This window comes from Eutrigla gurnardus (genome assembly GCF_963514095.1).
Source record: "Eutrigla gurnardus genome assembly, chromosome: 20".
Taxonomy (NCBI): Eukaryota; Metazoa; Chordata; class Actinopteri; order Perciformes; family Triglidae; genus Eutrigla; species Eutrigla gurnardus.
The window spans coordinates 10,083,433-10,108,662 of record NC_139931.1 but is presented as its reverse complement, the minus strand read 5'-3'; the positions used below and the strand labels follow the sequence as shown (position 1 = coordinate 10,108,662).

General features: G+C 42.4%; 1 protein-coding gene across 4 annotated transcripts; it reads right to left on the bottom strand.

Annotated features, from left to right (window-relative positions):
• Positions 1–965: 965 nt before the first annotated feature.
• Positions 966–25,005, bottom strand: LOC311031351 (immunoglobulin lambda-1 light chain-like). 4 transcript variants are annotated; one of them, XM_084037618.1, is made up of 4 exons: positions 24,924–25,005; positions 24,512–24,831; positions 21,003–21,036; positions 966–1,492 (listed from the first exon to the last, which is right to left on the bottom strand). In XM_084037618.1, the coding sequence occupies exons 1-4, from the start codon at positions 24,961–24,963 to the stop codon at positions 1,164–1,166; spliced, it is 723 nt and encodes a 240-aa protein (XP_083893744.1). In that variant the 5' UTR covers positions 24,964–25,005; the 3' UTR covers positions 966–1,163. The 4 variants fall into 4 exon arrangements, 2 of the variants coding, with proteins under 2 accessions (XP_083893744.1, XP_083893743.1); XM_084037617.1 differs by lacking the exons at positions 21,003–21,036; positions 24,512–24,831; positions 24,924–25,005 and adding exons at positions 2,234–2,267; positions 2,736–3,058; positions 3,151–3,250; XR_014599064.1 differs by lacking the exons at positions 21,003–21,036; positions 24,512–24,831; positions 24,924–25,005 and adding exons at positions 2,234–2,346; positions 5,595–5,821 and having other exon boundaries at positions 1,378–1,492.
• Positions 25,006–25,230: the final 225 nt, after the last annotated feature.

Sequence of the window (25,230 nt, the reverse complement as noted above, 5' to 3'; positions counted from 1 at the left end):
ATGGGTGTATTATATGTCAAATTGAAGTCCCGTTTTCATGTATTTTTACATATTTTTTTTATATAATATATAATATATTGCTACGGCCCACTTGGGCAACCATTAAGGGTTAACACTCCACCACTGAAACTACCACAGGAGACATCTTTAAAACCATCAAATCCATAGGATTTATTAACAGGACAACAAGATAACCACAAATCCGATGCTGAGGGGCAGCAAGACCGGCAGTCTCTACACCAGAGGTCTCTCAGCTTTTAAGTGCTGCAGGCCAGGTACCTCATTGACCAATGCAGATCCATCTATTGCAGTATATTCATTTCGGTTCTGCACAAATGTGTATAAAAAACTGTCCATGATTGATTCAATCTTAATGATCAATATATCTGTGTTCCCAGTCATAGACAAGTTTCTTCTTATTTTACAGAGAGCTGAAACTTCATTTACATGGAGCTATAAATAAGGAGCAGGTGCATCCTGGGACGGAAGTGAAGGAGGGGTAGACAGGTGACGCTTCACTGATGGAGGATGAATGTTCAGTTTCATTTTCTCCCTTCATCTGATGAGTCAGTAAGTCAGTCCAGCTAAAAGGAGCTACAAATCTGAATCAAGCATGCACTTATTACTGTGCCACTTTATTGCTAACCTCCATGTTTAAAACGCTTTAGAGAAATGTTGATACAATATTTTCCCAAGTGCTTATTTATTTTTTATTTCAGACTTGGGAAGTCATGAAGAGGTGAATTGTTTTTGCTCTGATGTCAGAAACTTTCCTTTACTTTTCCTTGCTGGTCCTTTTATAAATTTAGATGACTAATCAGGAGACAGACAGGAAAACAAATGTTATAAAGCTGTACTTTCATTAAGCAATGTGATACAAATGTGATGTTGTGATGTTGTATGCACATGACTAAATATTCTACTCAAACTTGGCAAGTAAAAGATGACACTGTCAGTGACAAAAATGAGAAGGAGTTTTACACAATGCTTTTTTATTGAATAAGTATACATTTTATCATTTGCAAAGCTGATAAAACACCACCACCTAGCGGTCACAACATGTATGACAAGCATGCAGGCACATCTTTCCTACCATGTAAAGCTTGTGAGGAGCAAACAGCACAAACAGTAAAGAAGCAGATGTTGAATCACGTCCTGCTCCTCTACTGTTGCTCAGTGAGACAGTTTGACTTCTTGATGTTTTTCTCTGCAGTCTGGGAGCCCAAAGACACTTTACATGTGTAAACCCGATCCATGTTCCAGTCTGATGTCTGGACGGACAGAATGCTGCTGATTTGGAAAGTCTGGTCTGGTTGTCGGACAGCGGTGCTGGTAGAGATCCCACTGGCCACTGGACTCCCACCAGACAACCAGCTCACATCTGCGAAAGGCACCGACTGACTGGACAGACAGACCACAGAGGCTTTGTTGGCCTGGAGCTCAGCAGGGCACGGAGGGAAGACAGTCAGGACAGGAAGAGGGAGGCTGGAGCCTGAGAAGAGACAACAGACATCCTTCAAATCACTGAAAATGGAGACGTTAATACAAAGCAGGACGGGAACAGATTAGTCTGGTTAGTGAGTTTGGTGGACAAGATAACAATCAAACTGAACAAGCATTTAAAAAACCAGGAACATTTAGAGACCATCGCCTAAGAGTTCCTTTTAAAAGCAAAATCTACATTTATGTTGGAAACAAAGAAAGAAAGTAATTGTCTGAGTCTTACAGAATGATATTTAAATAATAATAATAAACCCTCCTCAGTCACGGTGAGAAGTTACAGTAAAGCTGGCTTTTGTGATTTCTATAACTATCATAGCAAAAATATATTTCAAAGCCAGCAAGTAAAGTGATTATAGCGATAAAATTCAGTTAAATTCAAGATGACCTCTACATTTCATTTAGTATTTAAACAGGAGAAGCTCACTGACTTAGTATCCACATTAAACACTGAACAGATGATTTAATATCGTTAAAATAGTTTTGCAAAGTTAGAATTTGTCACGTTGTGAAAATAAAACATTCTAAGGACTGATTTATTTTAGAATAACTTAAATTCTCTTGAAAAAACAGCTTGGTATCAAAGCTGATCAACAAAAGTCAAATTAATCATTACATTAAAAAGACAAAAAAAAAAAATAATAAGTAGAAATGAAAGAAATCATAATTATCTATAAATACAAAACAGAAACAGAAAATCTCTCTCGTCTTAAGATCAGTAAAAAGTACTTACTTGTCACAGTCAGCTTGGTGCCTGATCCGAATACCACAGTGATTCAGTTTGTACACATGGCTGTACAAAAACCTCCCGACTCTCACTGATGACAGGACTGGAACTGAATCATCCTGTTGAGACCAGTTTTCACCATCAACATCTCATTCCCTTCATCGTTCCAAAAACAACACCTTTGTCTGAATTCATTTAATATCCTTCAATGTTTTGTTCCACTTTTTTTGTCCTTAATTGAATGATTTGATTCTGTTCAGAAATTGAACTGTTCATACCAACAGACTCCATCGTATCTCTGAATGCTGCAGTTGAGAACAAGCTGTTGTCCCGTAGAAACCGTGTGGACAGCAGGCGTCCTGGTCACCACTTTCACTGCATCAACATCCCTCATACGTACAGAAAGCTTCCACTGATGGCTTCTCCCCCAGTCAAGATGTGGCAGAGACTCAGAAAGCAGAAGTATTGAGTGAAGAGGTTTTTGTCACAGTGTAAATCACTGTGATACGACCTCATTAACAGAGCCGTCCCATGTGTTACAGTAATAGACTGCTGAGTCTCCCTCCGCCACATTGTTGATGATCAAACGATAATCTGATGTTGACTGATGAGTAGATGTGAACTTTGGAGAGGAGAATCCAGAGCCGTAGGTTGGAGAGCTATGGCTGTGATAAAAATATAATACAAACTGAGGAACTCCTCCAGGAACCTGTTTATACCAGCTAGCAACACTGCCAGTAACCGTCCCCAGGTTACAGTCCATGGTGGCCGTCTCTCCTTTCCTCACCGCCACAACTGGCTTCTGTGTCACCACCGTCACGCCGCTCACGCCTGGACACAACAAGAAAACATGGAGTGAAGAGAGACACACTGACTGATGGATCCAACATGAGGTCAGAGCTGCAGCGAGTCAGCCTCCTTACATGTTAGAGCAGTGATGAGAGTGCAGAGGGTCCCCAGCATGGTGTCAGTGTGTGCAGAGAATGGACTCGTGACTGTGAAAGAGAGCTGTGGACAGTTTAGAGGGTTAGGAGGATGAGGAGAGGAGGTGCTGGAGGAGCAATTTAATACAGCACCGAAACCGAGAGGGGCTGACTGGAGGAGGAGCTTTGCTCTAATCTGCATGGTTTTCCTCCCTCAAAAAAAATAATATCATGATCTGAAAAAGATATCCTGTTTTATCGTAAGGGGTGTATTATATGTCAAATTGAAGTCCAGTTGTCATGTATTTTTACATATTTTTTTAAATAATATATAATATATATATTGCTACGGCCCACTTGGGCAACCATTAAGGGTTAACACTCCACCACTGAAACTACCACAGGAGACATCTTTAAAACTATCAAATCCATAGGATTTATTAACAGGACAACAAGATAACCACAAATCCGATGCTGAGGGGCAGCAAGACCGGCAGTCTCTACACCAGAGGTCTCTCAGCTTTTAAGTGCTGCAGGCCAGGTACCTCATTGACCAATGCAGATCCATCTATTGCAGTATATTCATTTTGGCTCTGCACAAATTTGCATAAAAAACTGTCCACGATTGATTCAATCTTAATGATCAATATATCTGTGTTCCCAGTCATAGACAGTTTCTTCTTATTTTACAGAGAGCTGAAACTTCATTTACATGGAGCTATAAATAAGGAGCAGGTGCATCCTGGGACAGAAGTGAAGGAGGGGTAGACAGGTGACGCTTCACTGATGGAGGATGAATGTTCAGTTTCATTTTCTCCCTTCATCTGATGAGTCAGTAAGTCAGTCCAGCAAAAAGAAGCTCCAAATCTGAATCAAGCATGCACTTATTACTGTGCCACTTTATTGCTAACCTCCATGTTTAAAACGCTTTCGAGAAATGTTGATACAATATTTTCTACGACGGCGTATTAGGGCCACTGTCGGGAAAAAAAAACGGAGCCGAGAGAGGTGGGCCATATTCTGAGATTAAAAATCGCGTGTGTTTGTTGATCCGGTGGGTTGCCTAAACTAGCGGTAGCTTTCATTTGTTGTCATAGCAACGGCGAACATCCGGGTCAAGCTACGTGATTACTTCCTCTATGACCGCTAGCTTAGCCAAACCACCAACAAACAAAAATAAGATGACAATTTGGCCCATATAAAATTAACCAACAATAACGATCAACAGCCATCATCTTATGGACCTTAGTAAAGCGTTGTCGCACGTTTGGATGGATTAATTAGAAAGATAAAAGCGACATTCATGGGAAGTTAGCTAGCATAAATGCCGGTTGTTAGCATCGTAATAAACTAGCAAATTTGCTAGTTTTAAAGTTTCAAATTTGCGACTTTAAAAGTCAGTAAAAAGCAGTGGTGGACAGTAACGGAGTGAATTTACATAAGTACTGTACTTAACTACATATCCAGAGGATTTGTACTTTACTCGAGTGTTAGATTTCTTTGGTACTACTTATTACTCTTACTTGAATACATTTCCAAGACAAATACTTTTACTTTTACTCAAGTTAATTTCTAGAAAGGCTGAAAAGTACTTGTTACTTTCAGGTCTGGTCTTTTTTTTTTTTTCTTTCTTTCTTTTTTAAGTACTATTGGACACAAGCTGTGTTTGTCAAAGAAGGAAACCTATCACAGTGCACGCTCTCCACTGGGATCTACGTAAAAGTGGAAATACGTAATCCCTCCCCATAAGGATACATGGGGAGACAGAGTTTGTTGTGCTCCTATATTGTCCTTCCTGTAAAGACAAGTGACCTCAACATTGAGTTATTGAAAGCAGAGATGTCGTTTTTTGTAAAACAGTGATTCTGAACCAGTGGTGTGGGGACAACATTGGTCTTTGAGGGGGTTCCAGTTCCCAATGATAGAGAGTTAGTTGGACAGTGCAGGTTCATTTGGTTACAATTTCAATGATCGTTAATAAACATCTGCATCTGCAACATCTGCTGTAGTCCTGTGATCCCATTCATTTTATTTGAAATTTACTCTCACTCTTATTTTTATTTAAAGTAAATTTAAAAGCATGTACTTTTGGATACTTAATTACCTTTAAAAGCAAGTACTTTTTTACTCTTACTTGAGTACCATGTCGACTAAGCTACTTTTACTTGTAACAGAGTAAATTTTGACCAGTAGTATTTGTACTCTTACTCAAGTACTGGGGTCGAGTACTCTGCCCATCTCTGGTAAAAAGTACTTACTTGTCACAGTCAGCTTGGTGCCTGATCCGAATACCACAAGTTTTCACCATCAACATCTCATTTACTTTATCGTTCCCAAAACAACACCTTTGTCCGAATTAATTTAATATCCTTCAATGTTTTGTTCCACTTTTTTTGTCCTTATTTGAATGATTTGATTCTGTTCAGAAATTGAACTGTTCATACCAACAGGCAGCGTCTCCATCGTATCTCTGAATGCTGCAGTTGAGAACAAGCTGTTCTCCCGTAGAAACCATGTGGACAGCAGGCGTCCTTGTCACCACTTTCACTGCATCGACATCCCTCATACGTACAGAAAGCTTCCACTGATGGCTTCTCCCCCAGTCAAGATGTGGCAGAGACTCAGAAAGCAGAAGTATTGAGTGAAGAGGTTTTTGTCACAGTGTAAATCACTGTGATACGTACTCTTTAACAGATTCGTCCCATGTTTGACAGTAATAGACTGCTGAGTCTCCCTCCGCCACATTGGTGATGATCAAACGATAATCTGATGTTGACTGATGAGTAGATGTGAACTTTGGAGAGGAGAATCCAGAGCCGTAGGTTGGAGAGCTATGGCTGTGATAAAAATATAATACAAACTGAGGAACTCCTCCAGGAACCTGTTTATACCAACGAGCAACTTCGTTAGTAACCGTCCCCAGGTTACAGTCCATGGTGGCCGTCTCTCCTTTCCTCACCGCCACAACTGGCTTCTGTGTCACCACCGTCACGCCGCTCACGCCTGGACACAACAAGAAAACATGGAGTGAAGAGAGACACACAGACTGATGGATCCAACATGAGGTCAGAGCTGCAGCGAGTCAGCCTCCTTACATGTTAGAGCAGTGATGAGAGTGCAGAGGGTCCCCAGCATGGTGTCAGTGTGTGCAGAGAATGGACTCGTGACTGTGAAAGAGAGCTGTGGACAGATTAGAGGGTTTGGAGGATGAGGAGAGGAGGTGCTGGAGGAGCAATTTAATACAGCACCGAAACCGAGAGGGACTGACTGGAGGAGGAGCTTTGCTCTAATCTGCATGGTTTTCCTCCCTCAAAAAATATAATATCATGATCTGAAAAAGATTTCTTGTTTTATTGTAATGGGTGTATTATATGTCAAATTGAAGTCCAGTTTTCATGTATTTTTAAATATTTTTTATATAATATATAATATATTGCTACGGCCCACTTGGGCAACCATTAAGGGTTAACACTCCACCACTGAAACTACCACAGGAGACACCTTTAAAACCATGAAATCCATAGGATTTATTAACAGGACAACAAGATAACCACAAATCCGATGCTGAGGGGCAGCAAGACCGTCAGTCTCTACACCAGAGGTCTCTCAGCTTTTAAGTGCTGCAGGCCAGGTACCTCATTGACCAATGCAGATCCATCTATTGCAGTATATTCATTTCGGCTCTGCACAAATGTGTATAAAAAACGGTCCACGATTGATTCAATCTTAATGATCAATATATCTGTGTTCCCAGTCATAGACAACTGACTTCTTATTTTACAGAGAGCTGAAACTTCATTTACATGGAGCTATAAATAAGGAGCATGCATCCTGGACAGAAGTGAAGGAGGGGTAGACAGGTGAAGCTTCACTGATGGAGGATGAATGTTCATTTTCATTTTCTCCCTTCATCTGATGAGTCAGTAAGTCAGTCCAACTAAAAGAAGCTAAGAATCTGAATCAAGCATGCACTTATTACTGTGCCACTTTATTGCTAACCTCCATGTTTAAAACGCTTTCAAGAAATGTTGATACAATATTTTCTGATGGCGTATTAGGGCCACTGTCGGGAAAAAAAAAAAAAAAACGGAGCCTAGAGAGGTGGGCAATATTCTGAGATTAAAAGTCGCGTGTGTGTTTGTTGATCGGGTGGTTTGCCTAAACTAGCGGTAGCTTTCACTTGTTGTCATAGCAACGGCGAACATCCGGGTCAAGCTACATGATTACTTCCTTTATGACCGCTAGCTTAGCCAAACCACCAACAAACAAAAATAAGATGACAATTTGGCCCATATAAAATTAACCAACAATAACAACCAACAGCCATCACCCTAAGGTCCTTAGTAAAGCGTTGTCGCACGTTTGGATGGATTAATTAGAAATATAAAAGCGACATTCATGGGAAGTTAGCTAGCATAAATGCCGGTTGTTAGCATCGTAATAAACTAGCAAATTTGCGAGTTTTAAAGTTTCAATTTTGCGACTTTAAAAGTCAGTAAAAAGCAGTGGTGGACAGTAACGGAGTAAATTTACTTAAGTACTGTACTTAACTACATATCCAGAGGATTTGTACTTTACTCGAGTGTTAGATTTCTTTGGTACTTATTACTCTTACTTGAATACATTTCCAAGACAAATACTTTTACTTTTACTCAAGTTAATTTTTAGAAAGGCTGAAAAGTACTTGTTACTTTCAGGTCTGGTCTTTTTTTTTTTTCTTTCTTTCTTTTTTAAGTACTATTGGACACAAGCTGTGTTTGTCAAAGAAGGAAACCTATCACAGTGCACGCTCTCCACTGGGATCTACGTAAAAGTGGAAATACGTAATCCCTCCCCATGAGGATACATGGGGAGACAGAGTTTGTTGTGCTCCTATATTGTCCTTCCTGTAAAGACAAGTGACCTCAACATTGAGTTATTGAAAGCAGAGATGTAGTTTTTTGTAAAACAGTGATTCTCAACCAGTGGTGTGGGGACAACATTGGTCTTTGAGGGGGTTCCAGTTCCCAATGATAGAGAGTTAGTTGGACGGTGCAGGTTCATTTGGTTACAATTTCAATTATTGTTAATAAACATCTGCATCTGCAACATCTGCTGTAGTCCTGTGATCCCATTCATTTAATTTGAAATTTACTCTTACTCTTACTTTTACTTAAAGTAAATTTAAAAGCATGTACTTTTGGATACTTAAGTACCTTTAAAAGCAAATACTTTTTTACTCTTACTCGAGTACCATGTCGACCGAGTTACTATTAATTGTAACGGAGTAAATTTTGACCAGTAGTATTTGTACTCATACTCAAGTACCGGGGTCGAGTACTCTGTCCATCTCTGGTAAAAAGTACTTACTTGTCACAGTCAGCTTGGTGCCTGATCCGAATACCACAGTGATTCAGTTTGTACACATGGCTGTACAAAAACCTCCCGACTCTCACTGATGACGGGACTGGAACTGAATCATCCTGTTGAGACCAGTTTTCACCATCAACATCTCATTCCCTTCATTGTTCCAAAAACAACACCTTTGTCTGAATTACTTTAATATACTTTAATGTTTTGTTCCATTTTTTTTGTGCTTATTTGAATGATTTGATTCTGTTCAGAAATTGAACTGTTCATACCAACTGACAGCGTCTCCATCGTATCTCTGAATGCTGCAGTTGAGAAGCTGTTGTCCCGTAGAAACCATGTGGACAGCAGGCGTCCTGGTCACCACTTTCTTTTTTTTTAAATATTTATTTATACCACTTTGGTTCAGAGAATACACTTTACAAATCAACAGTACATAAGTGTTTTTTTTTTGTTTTTTTTCCCCCTCCCATCCCACCCGATGTCTCCTCCACAAACGAAACTACCAAACAAATTTACAAAACAAACAAAGAGATAAAAAAAAGAAAAGTAAATAAAAAATAATAAATAAAATAATAATAATTGCAATCATAATAGTAACAATGTATATGTATAATAATAAAAAAAAAAAAAAAAAAAAAAAAAATGAAAAAAATAATATTAAATATTTTATCCAAAATCACATTATCAGCATGAGCACATATATAAAGCAGGTAGAAAAATATATATCTTAGTCTAATGATGTACAATTCATATTCTCAAAATGCAATATAAGAGGTTGCCAGTGTTCATAGAATTTGTCGGTGGATCCCCGAAGTGTAAATTTGACTTTCTCTAGCTTCAAAAATGTCATCAGGTCTTTAAGCCAGGAATCTTTTGAAGGTGGTAAAGGGTCTTTCCACTGTAAAAGAATTCGACGGCGAGCTATCAAAGATGAAAAAGAGATTACATTTTTCTGTATTGAATTCAATTTAATCCTAATTCCTAGAGTGCCAAAAATGGCTATCTCTGGTGATGGTTCAATGTTCAACTCCAGTACTTCTGTTAGAAATGTAAAAAAAAAATCTCCAATATTCTTTTAACATAGGACAAGACCAAAACATATGGGTTGAGTGAGCAGGTGCCTGAAAACATCTGTCACAAGAATCCGATACACTTGGGTACATTTTTGATAATCTTTCTTTAGTATAATGAGTCCTGTGGAGCACCTTGAATTGAATAAGGGTAAGTGATGCACAGGATGAAGATGAATTTATAGTATTAAGAGCTTTATTCCACCATTCATCTGAAAATGAAGTACCCCATTCCGATTCCCATTTTCTGGTCACCACTTTCACTGCATCGACATCCCTCATACATACAGAAAGCTTCCACTGATGGCTTCTCCCCCAGTCAAGATGTGGCAGAGACTCAGAAAGCAGAAGTATTGAGTGAAGAGGTTTTTGTCACAGTGTAAATCACTGTGATACGTTCTCATTAACAGAGCTGTCCCATGTGTAACAGTAATAGACTGCTGAGTCTCCCTCCACCACATTGTTGATGATCAAACGATAATCTGATGTTGACTGATGAGTAGATGTGAACTTTGGAGAGGAGAATCCAGAGCCGTAGTCTGGAGAGCTTTTGCTGCTAAGAAATCTTAATACAAACTGAGGAACTCCTCCAGGAACCTGTTTATACCACCAAGCATAACTGTTAGTAACCGTCCCCAGGTTACAGTCCATGGTGGCCGTCTCTCCTTTCCACACCACCACAACTGGCTTCTGTGTCACCACCGTCACGCCGCTCACGCCTGGACACAACAAGAAAGCATGGAGTGAAGAGAGACACACAGACTGATGGATCCAACATGAGGTCAGAGCTGCAGCGAGTCAGCCTCCTTACATGTTAGAGCAGTGATGAGAGTGCAGAGGGTCCCCAGCATGGTGTCAGTGTGTGCAGAGAATGGACTCGTGACTGTGAAAGAGAGCTGTGGACAGATTAGAGGGTTTGGAGGATGAGGAGAGGAGGTGCTGGAGGAGCAATTTAATACAGCACCGAAACCGAGAGGGGCTGACTGGAGGAGGAGCTTTGCTCTAATCTGCATGGTTTCCCTCCCTCAAAAAATATAATATCATGATCTGAAAAAGATTTCCTGTTTTATTGTAATGGGTGTATTATATGTCAAATTGAAGTCCAGTTTTCATGTATTTTACATTTTTTTTTTAAATAATACATCATATATATTGCTACTTGGGCAACCATTAAGGGTTAACACTCCACCACTGAAACTACCACAGGAGACATCTTTAAAACCATCTAATCCATAGGATTTATTAACAGGACAACAAGATAACCACAAATCCGATGCTGAGGGGCTGCAAGACCGGCAGTCTCTACACCAGAGGTCTCTCAGCTTTTAAGTGCTGCAGGCCAGGTACCTCATTGACCAATGCATATCCATTTATTGCAGTATATTCATTTCGGCTCTGCACAAATGTGTATAAAAACTGTCCATTATTGATTCAATCTTAATGATCAATATATCTGTGTTCCCAGTCATAGACACCTTCCTTCTTATTTTACAGAGAGCTGAAACTTCATTTACATGGAGCTATAAATAAGGAGCAGGTGCATCCTGGGACGGAAGGAGGGGTAGACAGGTGACGCTTCAATGATGGAGGATGAATGTTCAGTTTCATTTTCTCCCTTCATCTGATGAGTCAGTAAGTCAGTCCAGCTAAAAGAAGCTAAAAATCTGAATCAAGCATGCACTTATTACTGTGCCACTTTATTGCTAACCTCCATGTTTAAAACGCTTTCGAGAAATGTTGATACAATATTTTCTACGAGGGCGTATTAGGGCCACTGTCGGGGGGAAAAAACGGAGCCGAGAGAGGTGGGCAATATTCTGAGATTAAAAATCGCGTGCGTTTGTTGATCGGGTGGGTTGCCTAAACTAGCGGTAGCTTTCACTTGTTGTCATAGCAATGGCAAACATCCGGGTCAAGCTACGTGATTACTTCCTCTATGACCGCTAGCTTAGCCAAACCACCAACAAACAAAAATAAGATGACAATTTGGCCCATATAAAATTAACCAACAATAACAACCAACAGCCATCATCTTATGGACCTTAGTAAAGTGTTGTCAGCACGTTTGGATGGATTAATTAGAAAGATAAAAGCGACATTCATGGGAAGTTAGCTAGCATAAATGCCGGTTGTTAGCATCGTAATAAACTAGCAAATTTGCTAGTTTTAAAGTGGCAAATTTGCCACTTTAAAACTCGCAGATTTGCTAGTTTTAAAGTGGCAAATTTGCGACTTTAAAAGTCAGTAAAAAGCAGTGGTGGACAGTAACGGAGTAAATTTACTTAAGTACTGTATTTAAGTACATATCCAAAGGATTTGTACTTTACTTGAGTGTTAGATTTCTTTGGTACTTATTACTCTTACTTGAATACATTTCCAAGTGTGGTGCCTGACAAGCAGCATAACCACGAAACTGTCCGACAACGCCACCCCCTGATAGTGGGCAGAGGGGACCCCTCAGCTTTTCTTCCTTATATGTAGTGTGGCTATATACCTTCCCCGCAAAAGGGACAGTTGACAATGAGGCAATTGTATACAAGATAACAAATGTATTACAATTAGTATAAATACAAAATATTCATTATAAAAGCAATAAGTCTGGGATGCTATGAATAGAATGATTTAAAAGATAACTGGTTGGAACTCCTCAATTAGGAAAGGTCGGACTGGCACGAGCAAAGATCCCTCTTCCTCAGGAGGCCCCTGGGGAGACCAGGAACGAGAGACAGCAAACCCAACACCGGTACACACATGCAACACAGCAAGCACTACCCATAAAATATCAACACACCACTACAGTACATCACACCGTGTTGCGGTTATAGGCATGCTACACACCACTTACAGTGTCTCACCCGTGTGGTCACCCCGAGGAGAGGAGCAGTACACCCGTGCGAGTCCGGCCTTATACAGAGACAGCCTAAGAAGAGAGCACATGTAAGAGGAGAACAACCAGCGTCAACAGCATTTAAATTAATTCACTCCAACTCATAACTGACCATTGGCCCCAGAGACACACAAAAAAAACAAAAGAAAGAAAACAAAACAAGTTGAATTCACAAAGGCCTATGATTTAACAGTAAAACAGTGGCTGGCCTGGTCCTTCCTCTAAAAGAGAAATAAAACACATTAGTTGCCAGCCTAGTTTAACACCACAGCATATTCAACCTTTAACATAATCAATAAATATAGGCCTACTTGGCAGGTATGCTCAATTGTCCCACATCGCAGTCACTATGCAGGTGTAGTTGAACATTCCAAGTGCTACAGACACAAAGAGAGGCTTTAAGTAGACATTTCAACACAGTTTTAAAACATTCAATAAAAGTGGGCACTATATAATTTACCAGCATATCAGTGTCGATATCTCCACAGCTGGAGTCACAATGTGATGATCCCATCAACTTGGAAAGGCCATGCAGTGGTCTGTGTTCTCCGCAATGAGTAAACACACTAGATTATCCTGATAAAATAGAATAAATACATATTAAAGCTAGGTTATAGTAACTGAATGGACATACACCTAAATGACCCCCCATACCTGCATGTGAGGTGAACCCAGCTCAGCTGTGCAGAGTTGGCTGGCAGAACAAAGAGAGACTGACTGGCATCTCCCAAACATTTATCACTTCCTGATTTCAGTCATGTGATCATGAGACATCATGTGACCATGTAGGGTGTGTGAGTGTTGTCACTGAGTGTGTCAGACTTCCTGCCCAAATCCCCACACTCACCCCCCCCCCAAAAAGGTGTCGTCGCCCCGACGACCAACTCCGACAAGGCACCAGGGCCCAAATACTAGACCCCAGGGATTGCAGCAGCCCCTACCATCCCCACATTGGCACTGGACACAGCAGATCGTGGCAGGTTATGCAGGTTTGCGTGCATTCCAGCTGTTGCCCGACTAGTACGTCTGAGAGCTAACGAACTCTCTTGAAGCCGGACACTTCCTCCTTCACTGGACACATCTGAGCCTCTTCCATCTCCACTGTTACTGTCATTCCTGAGAATGTGAACGTCATCCTCTGCTGCTTGCCTCTCTGGTTCCTCATGGGAGGGCGATTGTGAGAGCTCTGGAACAAACGCAGCTGGAGAAGGTCTTGTCTCCTCTATCCAAGTCATGGCACCCTCATCACTGGAGCTGGGATCTCGTTCTGGGCATATGGATTCCATACGTTGTTGAGTGTCTTCGGGTAGTGACTGTATTGCATCTAGTAGCTGTGAAGCTCTGATCTCAGTCCTGTGGACCTGTCGGACGCCACCAGTCCCATCAGCCAAAGTTACTGTATACGGCCCACCAAGGTCAGTTGGTGTTCTGACAATTTTGTAGAGTACAGGTGACCACACGTCTTGAATCTTGCACCGCCCTTGGCGGTGATGATCTTTCAGGTAAACAAGCTCCCCTTCTTTAAAACCTGGATCACTAACTTGCTGGTTATGACTTCTTTGCCGGTAATCTGCTGCCTCCTCCAGCTTCTTGTGGGCCAGTTCCCGTGTCACCTGCAGTCTCTCTTGGTGCTGCAGGACCCATTCATCCCAGGCGCCAGGTTCTCCAGAGTTGTCTGCTCCCAAGAGAAAATCCACAGGGAACTGAGGTTGTACCCCAAACATCAAGGAGTAGGGGGAATGACCAGTGGAGCGGTGGGTAGTGGTGTTGTACGCCCACACCAACTGAGAGACATACTTTGGCCATGATCGTTTCTTCTCAGGAGAGAGAGATCGAAGCAGGTCATGCAAGGTCCTGTTAAATCTCTCACACTGACCATTTCCTTGGGGGTGGTATGCTGTCGTCCTGGACTTTTCAATCCCGTAAAGTTTGCAGAGCTGAGCGATGAGGGCACTCTCAAAATTTCTCCCTTGGTCGGAGTGAATCCGTTTAGGCACTCCAAAGAGGTTAAACCAGCAGTCAACCAAAACCTTCGCCACCGTGCGGGCACTCTGATCTCGGGTCGGGATGGCCTGCGTGTACTTAGAGAAAACATCGGTCATCACTAACACATTCTCCCTCTGATCTGTTGCAGTCTCAAGCAGGGTAAAGTCTATGGCCAGTATTTCTAAGGGTTGACTAGCCAGAAGGACACCCTGGTAAGTCTTTACTCTGGGCTGGACAGCTTTAGAAAGTATGCAGCGTTGGCAATTTTGGCAGTACTTCTCTATTTCTGCTCCCATCCCTGGCCAATAACACCTTTGCCTCACCAGGTCTGTAGTCCGCCGTAGCCCCTGATGTCCATGTTTGTCATGGAGGCTGCTCAGGATCTCCTGATGAAGGCACTTGGGCAAAAGCAATTGGATGAACGGCTCACCATGAGGGGCTGTGGCCTTCCTGTACAGCAGACCATACTTTTCCAGGATACGGTCCCACTGCCGGAGGAGATGTTGAACATTGCTGGTGAGGTTTGCCCGTTGTTCCTTACTAGGAGGCCTTCCTTGCCTCCAAAAAGACAGAAAGTCCTTCAACAACGGATCAGCAGTCTGCAGGGTAGCCAATTCCTCACTGGAACGACTTGGGAAGACCCCAACTTGGTGAGATGTGGCTACTTCAGCCTCTTCAGGACCTGGAGGCGCATCGGGCTCAGCTCCCAGATAGTCGCCCCCAGGATCGGGGGTCTTGGCCTGGTTGCTATATTGGCGAGAAAGAGAGTCAGCATTGGCATTATTTCGGCCTGGTCGGTAATGCACAGTGAAGTCAAAGGCTGCTAGCTGAGCAACCCATCGTTGTTCTGTAGCTCCTAGTTTCAGAGTCTGAAAATGACTTAAAGGATTGTTGTCAGTATAAACGATGCACTTACTACCAAGCAGATACTCTCTGAATTTCTCTGAGACTGCCCACTTCAGAGCTAGAAACTCCAGCTTCATGGAGCTGTAATTCTCCATGTTGCGCTCTGAGCCACGTAATGAGCGACTAGCATATGCTACAGGTCTCAATCTGCCCTCCTTCTCCTGGGACAAAACAGCTCCGAGCCCTTGATAACTAGCATCTGTTTCCAAGACAAAGGGCTTGGTGAAGTCTGCAAATGCTAGAACCGGGGTGCTCGTCAACCTTCTTTTCAGCTCAGTGAAACTCCTCTCGCATTCTTCACTCCACATGCTAGGTAGGACTGCAGCTGGCCTTGTCCTGCTCATCTTAACCGCCTTAATTACGTCGGCCACTAGTTGGTGAAGTGGAGCAGCCAATTGTGCAAAGCCTTTGACAAAGCGCCGGTAATAACTACAGAAGCCAAGGAATGACCGTACCTCTGTCACATCGGAGGGCCTCCTCCAGGGGTACTCACAGCGGATGCCTTTTCCGGGTCCGTGGCAACCCCTTCTTTAGACACCCTATGGCCCAAATATTGTACCTCGGTCTTGAAAAAGTGGCATTTGCTCAGTTTGGCCTTAAGCCCTTTCTGTCGGAGTCGACTCAGGACCATCTCCAGTCTTTCCAAATGCTGTGACACTGAAGAAGAGAAGACTATAACATCATCAAGGTACAGTAGAACTGAGTGAAGGCTTTCATCACCGAATATTCGCTCCATGAGCCTCTGAAATGTCCCTGGAGCATTACATAACCCAAAGGGCATTCTTTCAAATTCAAAAAGGCCAAAGGGAGTGCAGAAGGCTGTTTTTGGTATATCCTTCTCGGCAACAGCAACCTGATTATAGCCACTGGCCAAGTCCAGTGTTGAGAACCACTGGGCGCCAGTTAGTGCGTCCAGAGACTCCTCTATACGGGGTAGGGGGTACGCATCCTTCCTTGTCTTGGCGTTAAGCTGAAGGTAATCGACACACATCCTGAGCTCTCCAGTCTTCTTTTTCACCAAGACAATGGGCGATGCGTAAGGACTGCTACTTTCCCTAATCACCCTACTGCCAAGGAGCTGTTTGATGTGGTCTTTTACAGCCTGCCACTGTGTGGGGGGTATCCGCCTATATCTTTGTCGAACTGGGGTCTCATCTAGCAAAGGTATTTCGTGTACTATCTCCTCAGTGCAGCCAAGATCTCCCTCATGTTTAGCAAAGACACTGCTGTACTTCTCTAGCAGACCTCTTACTTGTTTCTCCTGTGTAGGTGAGAGCCCAGGCCATTGCAAATTTGCAATCACCTCTGAGATAGGGGTAAAAGGCTCTCCCACTGTCTGTGTTTTAATATGGGCAACATTTTCACCCTCCCCCTCAAAACTTAGCTGTCGTCCGTCTATACCCTCAACAGAGTGTAACATCCCCAAAACTTGTTTTGAGTGGAATGTGGCACTGGTGGCTCCAACATTAACCACAGGCACATAGGCCACCCCATTAACCACACTGAGTAAGGACGGAGACAGGAGCAAACCTGGGGCCAGATCTGAGCCCCCAGGTTCTAGCAGCATGGTGGCAGGTGACGCATATGGGACTTTTGGGCAGGTAACCTTAACGAATTTAAGTGACCCAGCTGGTATGAACTCACCACCCCGTTCTAAGACCCGCACCCGACCCTCTTGAGTTAAGGGACACACTTCCTGGCGGTGACAATGATGGAGAGCTGATGCCCAACCTGCCTCAGCCTGAACAGCAGATAGCGAGGCAAATAACGCTTCTCCCTGCTGTGCAAACAATTCCTTATAACACTCATGAATGACATTCATTCCCAAAAGTCCAGGAATGAGCTGTTGCTGTGGTGTACGAGGGGCGTCCTTCACTACCAAAACCCCACGACCTGGAATTGTTCTACCCAGTACCTGAACATCCAACTCTAAATAACCAACGTAGGGGATGTCCAATCCGTTTGCAGCCTTTAGAGCTAACCACCCACATGACTGAAGCTTAGGGGCATCCCAATGTTGGAAAGCCTCTTTAAAAAGCCTCTTTAAAAAGTGACTCAATAGTTGTTACCATTGAACCGGTGTCCAACAAACACTGCACTTTAACGCCCCCCATTGTCACCTCAACAACAGGGCATCTACCCACCAGTGGTATATGGGTATGTGAAGGGGGAAGACCCTGCTTAGAGGGCATGGATTTGTTTGTAACACAACTAGAGTCAATGTTCTGCATACCTGTTTGCTCTGAGGCTGCTGAGGGAGGACTTTCTCCAGGCTGTACATTAGGCAAACTGGCTGTCCGTTGCCTTGGGCCCTGGTGACACTGGCGAAGGACATGCCCAGGTTTACGGCACCGGAGGCAGATGGGTAGACCTTCAGGAGTAAACTGGTAGGTGGGATTATGGGGGCGAGAAGTCGGTTGGTTTAACACAGATTCTATCTTAGACAGACTTTGCAAGATTTGATTTATCTGTGACTGTTGCTTGTTAAGTTGTTCCTGTATAACAGAGCGTTCCAGTCCCGTTCCCACTCCAACAGCATGACAAGCCCCCTCAACATTAACATCTACCCCACAATGGTGAAGCCCAGCACGAGCATGTCCAGTATGGCGTTCACCCTCCTCCACCCATCTGATGGCCTCATGTGTTAACGCTATGAAGGAAACTGTTGAATTCTGTCGGACAATACTCTTGAGCTCTCGTCTTAAGGAAAGATCACGCACATGTTCCATGAACTGGTCTCTGACTAGTATGTCTGCGTCTATCAACCTATTGGGGTAGGCGCGCTTGATCTCCTCAATTAAAGCCCAGAGAGAATGAGAAAATTCCTTTAAAGACTCCCCGTCTTTCTGTTTTCTATCAAAAAACTGTCTTTGCAAGCTGACGAAGGAGGAGGAGGAACCATAAAGTTATTTTAAAATGGTTAGAATAGTTTCAGGATTTTCACGCTCGACCAATGAGCGAAATCTGATTTCAGCTTTTGCTTCTCCTTCCAAATGATCGTAGAGGAAGAGGGCCTTCTCTCTTGGAGTCATATTCCTATCTCTAAAGCACGATTCAATGTTTTCTATCCAATCATATATTGATAGATCAGACTTAGATTTTGAACTGGAGAAGTGGGGGCATCTCCTTTCTCTCTGAATATAAATCAGACATTCCGAAATGGGTTGTGATGCAATCGAATCACCACTGGGGGCTGTCCCACCAGAATTCGTGCCATTGTTAGAAGTACCTGCACTGGCGCCTCTTCCTTGACGGAATTGTTCATTAACCACTCTTAATCTCTGTACCTCCTCACGGAGAGTCAAAAGTTCCTCCAACCTCTGCTCGTCATCACTCATTTTCTTAATTTAACAGTCTTGCAATCACAAAAGAAAACATGGAATGCAAAGAACACAGAGCATAATCATTGTACTCAGGTAGTCATCAGCCTTTGGTTCCAATCACAGGTTCGTCTTTAACTGTCCAGTCGTCCTCCTGATGTCCAGAGCCAGCCACTGTTTCTACTCAAATATTAAACAAACAGACAAAATCAAAAGAAAACATGCCTCATACAAATCCTGCCGACAACGCCATAATGTGGTGCCTGACAAGCAGCATAACCACGAAACTGTCCGACAACGCCACCCCCTGATAGTGGGCAGAGGGGACCCCTCAGCTTTTCTTCCTTATATGTAGTGTGGCTATATACCTTCCCCGCAAAAGGGACAGTTGACAATGAGGCAATTGTATACAAGATAACAAATTTATTACAATTAGTATAAATACAAAATATTCAGTATAAAAGCAATAAGTCTGGGATGCTATGAATAGAATAATTTAAAAGATAACTGGTTGGAACTCCTCAATTAGGAAAGGTCGGACTGGCACGAGCAAAGATCCCTCTTCCTCAGGAGGCCCCTGGGGAGACCAGGAACGAGAGACAGCAAACCCAACACCGGTACACACATGCAACACAGCAAGCACTACCCATAAAATATCAACACACCACTACAGTATATCACACCGTGTTGCGGTTATAGGCATGCTACACACCACTTACAGTGTCTCACCCGTGTGGTCACCCCGAGGAGAGGAGCAGTACACCCGTGCGAGTCCGGCCTTATACAGAGACAGCCTAAGAAGAGAGAACATGTAAGAGGAGAACAACCAGCGTCAACAGCATTTAAATTAATTCACTCCAACTCATAACTGACCATTGGCCCCAGAGACACACAAAAAAAACAAAAGAAAGAAAACAAAACAAGTTGAATTCACAAAGGCCTATGATTTAACAGTAAAACAGTGGCTGGCCTGGTCCTTCCTCTAAAAGAGAAATAAAACACATTAGTTGCCAGCCTAGTTTAACACCACAGCATATTCAACCTTTAACATAATCAATAAATATAGGCCTACTTGGCAGGTATGCTCAATTGTCCCACATCGCAGTCACTATGCAGGTGTAGTTGAACATTCCAAGTGCTACAGACACAAAGAGAGGCTTTAAGTAGACATTTCAACACAGTTTTAAAACATTCAATAAAAGTGGGCACTATATAATTTACCAGCATATCAGTGTCGATATCTCCACAGCTGGAGTCACAATATGATGATCCCATCAACTTGGAAAGGCCATGCAGTGGTCTGTGTTCTCCGCAAGGAGTAAACACACTAGATTATCCTGATAAAATAGAATAAATACGTATTAAAGCTAGGTTATAGTAACTGAACGGACATACACCTAAATGACCCCCCATACCTGCATGTGAGGTGAACCCAGCTCAGCTGTGCAGAGTTGGCTGGCAGAACAAAGAGAGACTGACTGGCATCTCCCAAACATTTATTACTTCCTGATTTCAGTCATGTGATCATGAGACATCATGTGACCATGTAGGGTGTGTGAGTGTTGTCACTGAGTGTGTCAGACTTCCTGCCCAAATCCCCACACAAGATAAATACTTTTACTTTTACTCAAGTTAATTTCTAGAAAGGCTGAAAAGTACTTGTTACTTTCAGATCTGGTCTTTTTTTCTTTTTTTTTTTTCCTTCTTTTTTTTAAGTACTATTGGACACAAGCTGTGTTTGTCAAAGAAGGAAACCTATCACAGTTCACACTCTCCACTGGGATCTACGTAAAAGCGGAAATACGTAATCCCTCCCCATAAGGATACATGGGGAGACAGAGTTTGTTGTGCTCCTATATTGTCCTTCCTGTAAAGACAAGTGACCTCAACATTGAGTTATTGAAAGCAGAGATGTAGTTTTTTTGTAAAACAGTGATTCTCAACCAGTGGTGTGGGGACAACATTGGTCTTTGAGGGGGTTCCAGTTCCCAATGATAGAGAGTTAGTTGGACGGTGCAGGTTCATTTGGTTACAATTTCAATGATTGTTAATAAACATCTGCATCTGCAACATCTGCTGTAGTCCTGTGATCCCATTCATTTTATTTGAAATTTACTCTTACTCTTACTTTTACTTAAAGTAAATTTAAAAGCATGTACTTTTGGAAACTTAAGTACCTTTAAAAGCAAGTACTTTTTTACTCTTACTCGAGTACCATGTCGACTGAGCTACTTTTACTTGTAACGGAGTAAATTTTGACCAGTAGTATTTGTACTCTTACTCAAGTACTGGGGACGACTACTCTGTCCATCTCTGGTAAAAAGTACTTACTTGTCACAGTCAGCTTGGTGCCTGATCCGAATACCACAAGTTTTCACCATCAACATCTCATTTACTTTATCGTTCCAAAAACAACACCTTTGTGTGAATTAATTTAATATCCTTCAATGTTTTGTTCCATTTTTTTTGTGCTTATTTGAATGATTTGATTCTGTTCAGAAATTGAACTGTTCATACCAACAGACAGCGTCTCCATCGTATCTCTGAATGCTGCAGTTGAGAACAAGCTGTTGTCCCGTAGAAACCATGAGGACAGCAGGCGTCCTGGTCACCACTTTCACTGCATCGACATCCCTCATACGTACAGAAAGCTTCCACTGATGGCTTCTCCCCCAGTCAAGATGTGGCAGAGACTCAGAAAGCAGAAGTATTGAGTGAAGAGGTTTTTGTCACAGTGTAAATCACTGTGATACGTACTCATCCACCGAGCTGTCCCATGTTTTACAGTAATAGACTGCTGAGTCTCCCTCCGCCACATTGGTGATGATCAAACGATAATCTGATGTTGACTGATGAGTAGATGTGAACTTTGGAGAGGAGAATCCAGAGCCGTAGTATGGAGAGCTATAGCTGTGATGAAATTTTAATACAAACTGAGGAACTCCTCCAGGAACCTGTTTATACCAACGAGCAGCACTGCCAGTAACCGTCCCCAGGTTACAGTCCATGGTGGCCGTCTCTCCTTTCCTCACCGCCACAACTGGCTTCTGTGTCACCACCGTCACGCCGCTCACGCCTGGACTCAACAAGAAAACATGGAGTGAAGAGAGACACACAGACTGATGGATCCAACATGAGGTCAGAGCTGCAGCGAGTCAGCCTCCTTACATGTTAGAGCAGTGATGAGAGTGCAGAGGGTCCCCAGCATGGTGTCAGTGTGTGCAGAGAATGGACTCGTGACTGTGAAAGAGAGCTGTGGACAGATTAGAGGGTTTGGAGGATGAGGAGAGGAGGTGCTGGAGGAGCAATTTAATACAGCACCGAAACCGAGAGGGGCTGACTGGAGGAGGAGCTTTGCTCTAATCTGCTTGGTTTTCCTCCCTCAAAAAATATAATATCATGATCTAAAAAAGAGTTCCTGTTTTGTTTTAATGGGTGTATTATATGTTATTGAAGTCCAGTTTTCATGTATTTTTTACATATTTTTTATATAATATATTGCTACGGCCCACTTGGGCAACCATTAAGGGTTAACACTCCACCACTGAAACTACCACAGGAGACACCTTTAAAACCATGAAATCCATAGGATTTATTAACAGGACAACAAGATAACCACAAATCCGATGCTGAGGGGCTGCAAGACCGGCAGTCTCTACACCAGAGGTCTCTCTGCTTTTAAGTGCTGCAGGCCAGGTACCTCATTGACCAATGCAGATCCATCTATTGCAGTATATTCATTTAGGCTCTGCACAAATGTGCATTAAAAACTGTCCACGATTGATTAAATCTTAATGATCAATATATCTGTGTTCCCAGTCATAGACAACTTTCTTCTTATTTTACAGAGAGCTGAAACTTCATTTACATGGAGCTATAAATAAGGAGCAGGTGCATCCTGGGACAGAAGTGAAGGAGGGGTAGACAGGTGACGCTTCACTGATGGAGGATGAATGTTCAGTTTCATTTTCTCCCTTTATCTGATGAGTCAGTAAGTCAGTCCAACTAAAAAAAGCTCCAATTCTGAATCAAGCATGCACTTATTACTGTGCCACTTTATTGCTAACCTCCATGTTTAAAACGCTTTCGAAAAATGTTGATACAATATTTTCTACGACGGCGTCTTAGGGCGACTGTCGGGGGGAAAAAACGGAGCCGAGAGAGGTGGGCCATATTCTGAGATTAAAAGTCGCGTGTGTTTGTTGATCGGGTGGTTTGCCTAAACTAGCGGTAGCTTTCACTTGTTGTCATAGCAATGGCAAACATCCGGGTCAAGATACGTGATTACTTCCTCTATGACCGCTAGCTTAGCCAAACCACCAACCAACAAAAATAAGATGACAATTTGGCCCATATAAAATCAACCAACAATAACAATCAACAGCCATCACCTTAAGGACCTTAGTAAAGCGTTGTCGCACGTTTGGATGGATTAATTAGAAAGATAAAAGCGACATTCATGGGAAGTTAGCTAGCATAAATGCCGGTTGTTAGCATCGTAATAAACTAGCAAATTTGCTAGTTTTAAAGTTTCAAATTTGCGACTTTAAAAGTCAGTAAAAAGCAGTGGTGGACAGTAACGGAGTATATTAACTTAAGTACTGTACTTTATTACATATCCAGAGGATTTGTACTTTACTCGAGTGTTAGATTTCTTTGGTACTTATTACTCTTACTTGAATACATTTCCAAAACAAATACTTTTACTTTTACTCAAGTTAATTTCTAGAAAGGCTGAAAAGTTCTTGTTACTTTCAGATCTGGTCTTTTTTTTTTTTTTTTTTTTCCTACTTTTTTTTTAAGTACTATTGGACACAAGCTGTGTTTATCAAAGAAGGAAACCTATCACAGTGCACGCTCTCCACTGGGATCTACGTAAAAGTAGAAATACATAATCCCTCCCCATAAGGATACATGGGGAGACAGAGTTTGTTGTGCTCCTATATTGTCCTTCCTGTAAAGACAAGTGACCTCAACATTGAGTTATTGAAAGCAGAGATGTAGTTTTTTTGTAAAACAGTGATTCTCAACCAGTGGTGTGGGGACAACATTGGTCTTTGAGGGGGTTCCAGTTCCCAATGATACAGAGATAGTTGGACGGTGCAGGTTCATTTGGTTACAATTTCAATGATTGTTAATAAACATCTGCATCTACAACATCTGCTGTAGTCCTGTGATCCCATTCATTTTATTTGAAATTTACTCTTACTCTTACTTTTACTTAAAGTAAATTTAAAAGCATGTACTTTTGGATACTTAAGTACCTTTAAAAGCAAGTACTTTTTTACTCTTACTCGAGTACCATGTCGACCGAGCTACTTTTACTTGTAACGGAGTAAATTTTGACCATTAGTATTTGTACTCTTACTCAAGTACTGGGGTCGAGTACTCTGTCCATCTCTGGTAAAAAAGTACTTACTTGTCACAGTCAGCTTGGTGCCTTTTCCGAATACCACAAGTTTTCACCATCAACATCTCATTTACTTTATCGTTCCAAAAACAACACCTTTGACTGAATTAATTGAATATCCTTCAATGTTTTGTTCCATTTTTCTGTGCTTATTTGAATGATTTGATTCTGTTCAGAAATTGAACTGCTCATACCAACTGACAGCGTCTCCATCGTATCTCTGAATGCTGCAGTTGAGAACAAGCTGTTGTCCCGTAGAAACCATGAGGACAGCAGGCGTCCTGGTCACCACTTTCACTGCATCGACATCCCTCATACGTACAGAAAGCTTCCACTGATGGCTTCTCCCCCAGTCAAGATGTGGCAGAGACTCAGAAAGCAGAAGTATTGAGTGAAGAGGTTTTTGTCACAGTGTAAATCACTGTGATACGTACTCATTAACAGAGCTGTCCCATGTTTTACAGTAATAGACTGCTGAGTCTCCCTCCGCCACATTGGTGATGATCAAACGATAATCTGATGTTGACTGATGTGATGATGTGAACTTTGGAGAGGAGAATCCAGAGCCGTAGCCTGGAGAGCTATCGCTGTGATAAAAATATAATACAAACTGAGGAACTCCTCCAGGAACCTGTTTATACCAGCGAGCACTGTCAGTAACCGTCCCCAGGTTACAGTCCATGGTGGCCGTCTCTCCTTTCCTCACCGCCACAACTGGCTTCTGTGTCACCACCGTCACGCCGCTCACGCCTGGACACAACAAGAAAACATGGAGTGAAGAGAGACACACAGACTGATGGATCCAACATGAGGTTAGAGCTGCAGCGAGTCAGCCTCCTTACATGTTAGAGCAGTGATGAGAGTGCAGAGGGTCCCCAGCATGGTGTCAGTGTGTGCAGAGAATGGACTCGTGACTGTGAAAGAGAGCTGTGGACAGATTAGAGGATTTGGAGGATGAGGAGAGGAGGTGCTGGAGGAGCAATTTAATACAGCACCGAAACCGAGAGGGGCTGACTGGAGGAGGAGCTTTGCTCTAATCTGCATGGTTTTCCTCCCTCAAAAAATATGATATCATGATCTGAAAAAGAGTTCCTGTTTTATTGTAATGGGTGTATTATATGTCAAATTGAAGTCCAGTTTCCAGTTTAT

Coding starts and splice junctions, on each gene's coding strand:
- LOC311031351 (XM_084037617.1), bottom strand. CDS start 3,190: ATGCTGGGGACCCTCTGCACTCTCATCACTGCTCTAACAT. Junction 3,059..3,150: donor TCTCATCACTGCTCTAACAT/GTAAGGAGGCTG, acceptor TGTTGTGTCCAG/GCGTGAGCGGCGTGACGGTG. Junction 1,493..2,233: donor CACCAAGCTGACTGTGACAA/GTAAGTACTTTT, acceptor GTCTCTTCTCAG/GCTCCAGCCTCCCTCTTCCT.